At 34.3% G+C, this 12,728-nt stretch overlaps 1 protein-coding gene across 1 annotated transcript; it reads right to left on the reverse strand.

Annotated features, from left to right (window-relative positions):
* Nucleotides 1–329: 329 nt before the first annotated feature.
* LOC141595083 (protein FAR1-RELATED SEQUENCE 5-like) lies at nt 330–11,658 on the reverse strand. Its single transcript, XM_074415056.1, has 4 exons — nt 11,499–11,658; nt 1,097–1,104; nt 965–979; nt 330–890 (listed from the first exon to the last, which is right to left on the reverse strand). The coding sequence occupies exons 1-4, from the start codon at nt 11,656–11,658 to the stop codon at nt 330–332; spliced, it is 744 nt and encodes a 247-aa protein (XP_074271157.1).
* Nucleotides 11,659–12,728: the final 1,070 nt, after the last annotated feature.

A 12,728-nucleotide genomic window follows, 5' to 3' on the forward strand; every position in this document is an offset into this window, starting at 1 on the left:
TGACAATTATTTAGACTTGACCATTTGTTTTTATTTTATCCTTGAGAATTGTATACATTCTCGATTTATAACATTTAGAACTTTTATCTTTGTGTATTTAATCTCATTCAACAGTGTTTCCGCCACTGTTTTGCACTAGATTTTATAGGGGATTAAAATTCTTCCCTCGCGTTCGACGGGAAAGCACAACCGAACATGACATTCGACCAATGGTTGTTAATACCAACAAAGGCTCCACAAATGAGATTGTACCTATTTGTGCGATACGGCGTATCAAATATTTTAACTTCTCTGTACAACAAATAGTCCTCTCTCATCATCGCATCCCTCTAGAATAGGTTACTTAATCTTCCTTTTTTGTCAAACTGAACACGGAAAAATAACCCCGACTCCTCCGCTTGCCTACTAGTCATGAGGTTGATCAAAGTGGCTGCATCACCACCTTCAATTGATTTCATCTTCAATCTGTTAACATAATTAATATGGTCTCGCTTTGTGTGGCCGACAAACGCATCACCCCCAGCCCCTGCCGCAACAACCCTAAATTGGACTGAAGGAGGAACATATGCTTCAGTCATTGCCTTTATTACCTCACCCTCCGCTTCTGTGATTTTGCGCTCCGACCTATGATGATGCTGCCACTGAACGAGTGTGAAAGGGTGATTATGTTCAACCACGTGTTGCACTACCTCCCATAATCCATCATTATTTACTTGTGTCCTAACACAGGCTTCACATTTACAGCGAGTAATTGCTGCATTCCTAACATTGCTAGTACTGACTTTACTCCCGTTCCCATGTACACCTTCGCAAGAGCATCTAAAGTATCTCTCAATCAACGGCCTGTCTTTCACGTCGGCCTTACGAGATGATTTCTTGATACTAAATCCCTAAAATTGTGAATGTTTCTTATACTAGCTGAAGATGTGTTCCCATTTTCTATGTTTTATTCCAAGTAAACAACCTGATAGATCAGTACCTATGACAAGATATATTAAGCATTGGTTAAAAGGGCAACACTGAATTGTAAACAACTTTACTCAGAATGTCACCATTTTAAGTTTTTTAACACACAACATACTGTCACATTTCATACTAAAACAGCTACATATCACAACTATAATGGTCACATTTTAATAGTACATCAGAAGGTAACCATATTCAGACAGAATGTCACCATTTTAAGTTGTAAATGCACACAACATGCTTTCACGTTTCTTACTAAAACGTCTACATATCATAACTATCATGGTCACGACTGTTGATCATGATGATCACATGTTTAAGTCTCATTAAAATGAATGCAATTGGGAAGTAATATTGTTACTGTCAACTGGTCAACATATATCGGTAATGATTGGCTGACTAGAGTTTGACATTACTTGTGTGATGTGCAGTGGTGATCATTGACCCCTAGGTCATACCTAAAGGGCAATACTCTTAATTGATTATTTAATTAATCGTATAATGTTACGAGTTAATTAAATTACTTGAAAATTGACGGACGATTTTGGAAGTATAATTTACGTATCAAATTGAAATGTGAATAAATGAGATACGGTCTGAGTAATCAAATTGTATAATTACTCGGATGAAATAATTGGTTAATGTAACAATTAAATTGAATGAATTATTATAAATACAATCTGTTGTGATTTATAAAATGGTAAAATTTTTGGCACAAGTAATTATGAAATTACTAAGTCGATTTTGTATGTGACGTATTTTTATTAATACGTTGATTTTTAATATGTTAAAAATTACATAACAAATTTATGTCACATATGACATATTGACAATTGACAAAAATAATATGGATTCCATATTACCAAATGGACCGAAATAAAAGAAGAGGTTTAAGCTAATTAATTGTTTAATTAGTAGCTAAACATAATGATTGTTTTGCTTTAGGAGCCATGCAACCCTACTACTCCTTGTGAAGACAAATGTGGGCATGCATTGGCTCCCCTAAACCACTCCACTTACACGGTTTAGAGAAGAAAAATCATCATTGTTTTTCTTATAATTTTACCTAATAATATACTAAGGGTTATGCATTATTATTCATTCAACTAATCATCCAAAATATAAGTTCTAGTGAGAAGAAAAATCCTCCTCTTCTTCTCTCATAAAAACCGAAATATTCAAGGGTTAAATAATATTTTTGGTTCAATTTTCTCCTAGATTAATATTATACTAGTACTTATAATATTAATTAGATTAAGTGTTAAGCCTTGGGTATAAAGCTTAGGGAGAGATCTTATACTTAGATCTTATTCATCCATAAGGAAAAGCTCAAGATCAAAAGAGAAAGGTGATCTCTTTTGTGCCCTTAAATCCGAAATCCACAATGTAAGGACATGATTTCTCTTCTATTATATTATTTGTTTGCATGCATAAAATCCGTTTTAATTTTATGACAAATTATTTAGACATATTTGAGTATGTTAATATGTATATGAATCTACATTTCCTTCAATCGGTATCAAGAGCCACGGTTGTTTGCATGCAAATTGGTTAAAAGTTTTTCCGAGTTATAAGAATAACAAATAAAACTTGTAAAATTTGTGTTATTATGATATATCACGAAATTATTACATGCATGTTAATATTTCTGGTCCTAAAATGTTTTAGGACATTTTGGTTAATTTTTCGGATTTTTATTGTTCATAATTTACAATAATGGCATTTAAATGTGATTTTATGAGTAAAAATGTCATTTTTGGTCTAAAATTAGCTATACTTCGAATTTTCACTTGGTTTTTGGATATGTTGTCACATATATTATTTTGAAATAACCTGTAAATTTTCATAATTTTTGGACTTGTTATGCTCGAAAAATGAATTTTTCATTATTAAATTCGGATTTAGGTGAAAAAATAGGTTAATATGAGTTAAATTTCGAATCTGGTCATAGAAAATTAATATATTGTCACATGCAATTTTCCAAGATGTGTGTAAAATAATTGGCTATAAAGAAGTCTTTTTGCATGATTTATGAATTTTTGAAGAAAAATAGCATAAATAGTGACATTATTAGTGGAAATTAATAAAACATAATCTATGACTTAGGAAAAACGTCTAATGTTGCATTTTATTATATTTTTCAGATCTAAAATTGAAAAGTTAATGAAAATAATTTTTCCATGTTTTTATGATTATTTTATTAAAATCGATAAACCGCAACATTGTTTTTCCGGAAAATTTTCGAAATTTTTAACCTAAGATTTTGAACATTATGAGTGTCATGGAATTTTTCCAGAATGTTCATGAGTTTAAATTTCAAATTTTGAATTTATTTGTAATTTTGTGATTTATTTGAAGTTTAATAGCTTATTTTTGTAATTTTTGGTCCATTTATGAACAATTTTATAAAATATGGGTTAATTATGGTCAAATTATTAGTGAAGACTAAATTTTGAGTCCTAATAGGTTAGGGTAATTAACTTATGCATAAATATGAGTTTATGTATTTTTGTGATTATAAAATGTTGAAATCACGCAAATCCGTAAAAACCGAGTAATATACGATATTGGCTAATTAAAAGGCGATTTAGCATAAAATTGAGCATGTTCATACATATTATAATGCTGCATTTTCTTTATGATTGTCATAATTTTAATTTATGTAATTTTTGAATTATGTAATTTTACTTAGTATGGCATTAGATTTTAATTGGTATTTCCCGAAATGTATGGGAATATCGATTCGGTTGTAATTTTATTGTGATCTCGTATCACCATTTTGTAATTTAATAGATTTATTTTATTTTAGTTACAAATGTATAATAGGAAATTATGTAATTTATTATGTAATTTTATTCATTCCGGAGTTCCAAAAGACGGATTTCTTCAAGAATGGCGACACATAAAGACGGTGTTACATCGAGATGCGTGCCACAACCGAAGTTCAAGGGACCAATGGAGTTGGTTTCCGAATATGTAATAGTTAAATAGTTTTTCTATTTTAGGAAGGCCATACTAGGATTTATTTATCTTTATGCTTGCATTTTATTTTATGTCACATGCATCGCTAAATCGCCATAACTAAACATGCATTGTCTTTTTATCGAGTTTTTTCGACCATGTCAATTAGAATTATCGTAGTTCACCGCTTTAGTTCACTTAAAACGTGATAGATAATAAATTGACATGACCTCTCGCTAAAACTATCAATTGAGACATAGCCTTACCAAATAGTAGAAACCATGAAAACCTATTTCGTGAGGGAGTGCACTCGGCCACACCGGGGTACAAATCTTGTTACGTAGGGGAAGTGGGTGATGAATGTTAATCCACCGAATTCATGTTGATGAGGGATGTATCGGCCCCACCGTGCCCAAGTTAATGTGGGTTTGGATCATGGACACATTTATTCGAAATTTGGATTGAACTCAACAAAAGTATTTGATAAGGGATGTATCGGCCCCACCGTGCCCTTGTCGATGTGTTTTGGGCTATAGATAATTGTTATTGTAATATTATCGACCAAGAGTTCTAAAAGTAGAATCGATTAAACGTTAATCCACCGAGTTATATTGATAAAGGATGTATCGGCCCCACCGTGCCTAAGTCGATATGAATTTGGATCTTTGAATCATTTATCTAGTTGGGTAGAGGTCACTAGAAAAATGCATAAAACTTGTTTAAATCATACATTTTTACGAGTATTATTAAAACGACAATTGTTTTACTCCTTATATTTTGTTTTGTAGACCACTTCTTTTTCATAACAAATGGCAACACCAACACCAACTCCTAATGCTACACCTCTCGCTAGTTCGTCTTGGCTCCGATCCTTCATGGATCGATGTAAACTTGAAAAGAATGGGTCAAATTTCTCCGAATGGGATGCCCAACTCAAATTAGCCGCCGAAGGTGACGACAAGCTTCGTTACCTTACCGAGGCCTCTCCACCCGAACCCTCCACTAGGTCCACCGCGGCCACTAGGGAAGCATATGAGGCTTACCAAAAGGAGTCCGCCGCAATGAAAAATGTCTTGATATTTGCGATGGAGGCGGACCTCCAAAGAAGAGCCTTTAAAATGGGCAATGCTAATGAGATTTACTCCAAACTTGTGACCATGTTTTCACAAACTCCGCGGATCGTCCAATATGAGGCGGCGCGGCATTCTTTGATCTCGACTTCAAAGAGGGCCAAAAGGTTAGCCCTCATGTGCTCAAACTCATGGAGCTTGTCGAGACCTTGAAAATTCAAAAGGTTGAAATCCCCAAAGAACTCATCGTAGATAGGATTCTACACTCCTTGTCCAAAGTCAAGGCATATGTGCAATTCCGGGTGAATTTCAACATGCAAGACAAGGACGTGTCTCTTGAGGAGTTGCACAAGTTACTTGTGCAAGCCGAGAGGGACATGGGGTTAAATGTGAACCCTCCCAAGGATGTGCTTAACATAAGCACAAAGAGTAAGGGGAAGTTCAAGAAGAGTGGAAGAAAGGGTAAAAAGCAAGCTCCCACATTCACCAAAGCTAAGTCTTGTGAAGCTAGCACATCCAAAGTCAAGAAGGGTCCTCTTGATAAATGCCATTATTGTAATGGCATGGGACATTGGAAAAGAAATTGTTCCAAATACCTTGGTGATATCAAAGTTGGAAAGATCACTCCAAAGAGGGTAAATGACTAACCTTCTTTTATGTTTCTAATACAACTATGGTAATGTGATGCAAAGTTGTGATAATGTATCTCCCTTTTTATTGTAAATAGGGTCTCCACCAAGCAAAGACAAAGGAAAGGAAAAGCAAGCATAAGAAACCATGGAGAAGCTAAGGATAGCTTTTATGGAGCTTTGCTTTTCATTGTCTTATTTTAAGTTATGTTTTGGATTCTAGAACTTTAAGTTTCCGTGTTCTACATGGAAAGGTATTTTGGATAATGAGTTGTATTTTGGATGATGGTGACTTGGTTTGCAACCCAAGTCACCCGTTTTATCATTTATCCTTTTAATGTTCTAAAATTTCATCTTTAAAATGCTTGCGTTTTGAAACATAAGATTATTCACTTAAGGTGATCTAATAGACAATTATAATGACGGGTTTCATTATATGTCCACATGCTTAAGGCGTGTGTATGATCATTTATAAAGAGATTTTGAGTCTATGAACTCTCTTAAAGGTATGTCAATCACCAAGTACACATATGAAATCAATAACTATTAGTCTATCTATGAGATAGTTCTCCTTATACTTCAACATCATTAATTTGTGTCTCATATGCTATCTTTGAATATATCGTGTATTTATTCTAAAGATAGAGTGGGAGAAAAATGAGGACACAACGCACAAGGCAAGATTAAATTGTGTACTTGTGTAATTAAAGATCTTACGCAAGAGAAAATGATTTGAATGAAGGTATATCTATTTATATAGTATGCCGAATAGATGAGATTGGTCTCAAGTTAATTCTATATGACTAAAGAGACCAAGTATAGTTAACATAAGAGTATATTCTCAAGATAACTACACGAGGAGACCAAAAGAAAGTTTTGGAAGAAAATGACTAATGTAAAGTCTCAACAAGTTTTTGACTGAGTTTATGAAACAATTGACCAATAGTTTCAACCTTGAGATTTACTTAAGAGCCTAAATGAATCATAGTAACATACTAGTTATGATCGAGTTACAAGGATTGATATACCGATATCTTCAATGGCCAAAGTTATAACCACGCAGATGTCATGCTTAACCTCACTATGAAATGGTTAAACCTCCTTCCAAAACGGTATTTGCGAAGGATACATTCTAAATATTGTTTATATTTGAAAATGACATTACTACACATCATTACGACATGAGTGTGTTGGAGATTTAAAATCTCTTTCCGTAAGGTTATGATAAGACCACATCAAAATAGGCATTTTGAAAGGATATGATGGGAACATATATGGTTTTATCCTAATAACTTGGCAATGCGATTTATATTTCAATTCTTGAATAAATTTCGATTGAGAAGTCAATCTCGAAATGTGTAGAATTGAGTGGGAGTTAGGAAATTCTCATGTGAAGACATGGAATTTAGTGGGAGCTATCATCCTTCGAATATTTACGACTCATCACTCATTAAAGAATGACGAGCTAATACCTTCCTTCATAAAGAAGCTTTTGAGTTTTCAATTCTGGATGAAAATGGACAATGATGAATCCAATTACATCAAGGGATGTCGGATTAGTATTAAGAGATACACATCGTATCAACATTCACATGGGATATTCATGTAGATGAAAGTGGAATTGCCATGAGCAGTCATGGTTGTTCATTGAACCTAAAAACGGTTGATCTCATGATTATTAGTAACTAATGTTTCCGCCATTAGAATAATCATGTACATGTCCAATTGTGAATCATATGCGTAAGAGCATGATGATTGATTGGTGAGCCATAATATAAACGTCATGAATTCTCAAGTAGAATCCGATGAGCGATTTCGGTGCTTGACGGAATGTTCCATTGTGTGTTAAGAGGTTGCACATATTGTAGAAGATCCGAGCACACATAAGGATTTATGAGAATCCCAAATCTTTCAAGCCTAGAAAGAGAAATGAGAAGTTTTGGAAAGATGCTTGGTTGAATAAGAGGTTATTCAAGATAATCTTTCCTAGTTAAGCTAGGACTTGTGAGAAGTACTAAGCTAATAATCTTGACAAATTGTTACAAGATTCTACAAAACATATACCTAGTGCATTGTGTGTGGATGGAATACTTGATCGGTACAAGTTGTATTATTCATCGCAAATTCGTTCGTTATGAGATGATCGATAAGAAAGTTCTTTCAAGTTAAAGAACCGAAACCAAGGTTGGGAACCTTGATGTATACTTGGTAAGATTCATGCTATGAGAGAGAACATGAATGTGAAGGAGATTGCAAGTGTAAGAAGTTTGAACACATGGACACATGGGATGTTAAACTTGTATTGCAATAAATAAGTGTTTACACTGACGATATACATCACAAGGTTGTAATATGATATTGACTACCCGAGTGTGATGTCGACATTTGTCGTTTGAGTTATTATTAACTCACCTTGTACATTGTTATATCCAAACGGGTTGTGAAGACAATTGAACCCCGTTAAAGTGAACATGGATTAACATTGTTTTTGCCCATAGTTACTTATATGAGGTGACGTCTCGAAGTGACTAGAGTGTGATGCGATTGATGGCAAGTTCAAGTCCCATAGAGTCATGAGAGATGACTAGTCGATCACATAGGCGATCATTAGGAACATTTTGTCGGGCCTAATGACCGCTTATAGAGTTCTGGCAAATTTATATAGCCTGGTCGTGGCGAGAGCTACTATAGTATTCAAATGAGTCGATTCTTTTGACTAAAGACTATTCGCCTAAGATGGCACAGTTTCGATTAACTTTGATTTGTGTTACTACGACCTTCGTAAATGGGGTCAAATGGGCATATTTTGGGTTATGATGGTTGTGGCTAGTCGAAGGGAATGAGTGCGATAGGAATTGTCCACCCCAGTCAGGGTTATAACAATATCTCGGGGCCACTCGAGGAGTAATGAATCGAAATGCGTGGCCACGCTCGGAAGGTATCCGAGTGGATAAATCCGGTCAATCGCTTATTCTCCGGATCGAGGAAACCACTCTCGATATGATCACTTGCAAGTACGACCTGAAAGACACCTTGCATTGAGTGGGAGATAGTAATAGGACAAGAGAATTGGTGACGCACACTTGTCGAGGACAAGTGGGAGATTGTTGGAATATGTGTCCTCCGACAATAATGCGATCACGACTGTTGATCATGATGATCACATGTTTAAGTCTCATTAAAATGAATGCAATTGGGAAGTAATATTGTTACTGTCAACTGGTCAACATATATCGGTAATGATTGGCTGACTAGAGTTTGACATTACTGTCGTGTGACGGTGGTGATCGATTGACTCCTAGGTCATACCTAAAGGGCAATACTCTTAATTGATTATTTAATTAATCGTATAATGTTACGAGTTAATTAAATTACTTGAAAATTGACGGACGATTTTGGAAGTATAATTTACGTATCAAATTGAAATGTGAATAAATGAGATACGGTCTGAGTAATCAAATTGTATAATTACTCGGATGAAATAATTGGTTAATGTAACAATTAAATTGAATGAATTATTATAAATACAATCTGTTGTGATTTATAAAATGGTAAAATTTTTGGCACAAGTAATTATGAAATTACTAAGTCGATTTTGTATGTGACGTATTTTTATTAATACGTTGATTTTTAATATGTTAAAAATTACATAACAAATTTATGTCACATATGACATGTGACATATTGACAATTGACAAAAATAATATGGATTCCATATTACCAAATGGACCGAAATAAAAGAAGAGGTTTAAGCTAATTAATTGTTTAATTAGTAGCTAAACATAATGATTGTTTTGCTTTAGTAGCCATGCAACCCTACTACTCCTTGTGAAGACAAATGTGGGCATGCATTGGCTCCCCTAAACCTCTCCACTTACACGGTTTAGAGAAGAAAAATCATCATTGTTTTTCTTATAATTTTACCTAATAATATACTAAGGGTTATGCATTATTATTCATTCAACTAATCATCCAAAATATAAGTTCTAGTGAGAAGAAAAATCCTCCTCTTCTTCTCTCATAAAAACCGAAATATTCAAGGGTTAAATAATATTTTTGGTTCAATTTTCTCCTAGATTAATATTATACTAGTACTTATAATATTAATTAGATTAAGTGTTAAGCCTTGGGTATAAAGCTTAGGGAGAGATCTTATACTTAGATCTTATTCATCCATAAGGAAAAGCTCAAGATCAAAAGAGAAAGGTGATCTCTTTTGTGCCCTTAAATCCGAAATCCACAATGTAAGGACATGATTTCTCTTCTATTATATTATTTGTTTGCATGCATAAAATCCGTTTTAATTTTATGACAAATTATTTAGACATATTTGAGTATGTTAATATGTATATGAATCTACATTTCCTTCATCTTATACTAGCTGAAGATGTGTTCCCATTTTCTATGTTTTATTCCAAGTAAACAACCTGATAGATCAGTACCTATGACAAGATATATTAAGCATTGGTTAAAAGGGCAACACTGAATTGTAAACAACTTTACTCAGAATGTCACCATTTTAAGTTTTTAACACACAACATACTGTCACATTTCATACTAAAACAGCTACATATCACAACTATAATGGTCACATTTTAATAGTACATCAGAAGGTAACCATATTCAGACAGAATGTCACCATTTTAAGTTGTAAATGCACACAACATGCTTTCACGTTTCTTACTAAAACGTCTACATATCATAACTATCATGGTCACATTTTAACAGTAAATGAAAATGTAACCAACTTTAGTCATATTGTCACCATTTTAAGTTTAAAAATGTTGTGACATTTCATACTAAAACTACTACATATCACAACTATAATGATAACATTTTAATAGTACATCAGAAGGTAACCATATTCAATCAGAATGCCACCATTTTAAGTTGTAAACACACACAACATGTTGTCACGTTTCTTACTAAAGCGTCTACATATCATAACTATCATGGTCACATTTTAACAGTAAATCAGAATGTAACCAACTTTAGTCATACTGTCCCCATTTTAAGTTTAAAAATGTTGTCACATTTCATACTAAAACAACTACATATCATAACTATAACGGTCACATTTTAATAATACATCAGATGTAACACCCCACGGTAATTAAAGAGGTCCATTGATAGGCTTAAATGACTAGTGCTTAAAGGGATTAAAATTACTACTCATATCAACAAAGTGTACTTTCTTTTATGGTCATCCATGCAAAAGAACTCTATAGATAAGCGTGCTTGGCTGAGAGTAGTCTTAGGATGGGTGACCTCCTGGGAAGGTTCCCGGGATGTGCATGAGTGAGGACAAAATGCGCTATAAAGGACCCGTGTTGATCTGTGGGCCATGTACACAGCCTGGTGAGCTATCATAAGTAACCGCTCCCGACCTGGTTTGGGCCGGGGTGTTACAAGTGGTATCAGAGCAACCCTGCGACCGTGTGGTGATGGGAGGCAGGTGTTATACGCTCCTGGAGGCAGTTGTTATACGCTCCATTGTGATGCTCCATTGTTATCACCCACCTAGCGGGAGAGGATTCTGGGTTAGCGGTTATGCTCTCAGGCGCAACGAGGACGTTGTGTTCTTCAAGTGGGGGTGATTGTAACACCCCAAGGTAATTGAAGAGTTTCATTGATAGGCTTAAATGACTAGTGCTTAAAGGGATTGAAATTACTACCCATATAAACAAAGTGCACTTTCTTTTATGGTCATTCATGCAAAAGAACTCCACAGTTAAGCGTGCTTGGCTGGGAGTAATCTTAGGATGGGTGACCTCTTGGGAAGGTTCCCGGGATGTGCAAACTAACATTTATGCGACTAAATTTGTCGAAACATCGTCAAGAATATATCATCAAAACAAAATCAAAAACATACCTTTGCTCATCAACATCGTCGCAAAATCATCTTTTTTACCATCAAATAATACATCAGCGGTCTCAACATTACCATCAAGCGATACAGAATGAGCGGTCTCAAAATCAACAATTTGTTGATTATTATCATCCTCCATTGCCGAGTTCCCATCCATAGCCATGGTTTTGTGAGAAAAATTTTAATGGATGATTATGATTGTGAAAAAAGTATGAAGATTTGATGATAATTATGAAGATTGTTAGAAAAGTATGAAGATTGTGAGAAAATTGAAAATTTGAATGGATGATTAGGGTTGATGGAAAGTGAAACCGTGGGTGAAGGATTTAGGTGAGTTGATCTCTCCATTTTGACGTAAAGATGATTTGGTGTTGTATTTCATGAAATATGGCATTTAATGCAATTGTACCTTATGTTTCCCACTCAATTCTACCACAATTTTATATATTATAAACATACCCCACTCAATAGTACTATCCGGCCCATATTGCACAATACGGTATCTATTCGCCCCGTCTCTTGTTTGTGACGGATAGCGCCCGTCACAAACAAGAATTTGTGATTAGCTATTTAGTATTACAAGAGGTTGTAAAATTAGCTAATAAGGGTCCATTAACACATTTTAAAGTGAAAAAATGGTTTAGTGATTACTTAATAGTTGAGTAGTCATTAGTGGTTAATTTGTATTAATAAGAGCTAAATAATCAAATTAATATTTAATTATATAAGATAATTAAATATAAGACTTATAAGCATTTGTGGGACAAATGTCGGAAATCGAAATGGACCCGATTGAGTCCATATGGACCGATTTTTAGTGAGGAAATATGACCAACACTTGTCAATATTGTTGACTAAGAACACATGGTATGTTCCTATCAATTGTTTACATTTCCTCACCTAGCTTAGAGATAATATCAGATTTGATTTGATTTAGATTTGATTTGATTTAGGTTTTATTTTATTGTTATCTTATTTTTCAAGTTAGTTTTAGTTATGGAATTAGTATAAATAGGGATCTATTGTAAACCATAAAGAGGACACACGTTGAACTTTGAGTTTGAGAGTAATAAAATTACTTTTTTGTTTGCGAACAACCCTAATTAGTCTTGTGAGGTTAGTTTGTAGTTCACCCTGGCGAGGCTGAAGTTATAGTAGATTAAGCTATAACCTTGCGAGGATTAGAGCGAGACCGCTACCCTAGTTTTGTGTTGTTTCGAGTTTCTTGCGAGG

Source organism: Silene latifolia, chromosome 8 (genome assembly GCF_048544455.1).
Source record: "Silene latifolia isolate original U9 population chromosome 8, ASM4854445v1, whole genome shotgun sequence".
NCBI classification, from domain to species: Eukaryota; Viridiplantae; Streptophyta; class Magnoliopsida; order Caryophyllales; family Caryophyllaceae; genus Silene; species Silene latifolia.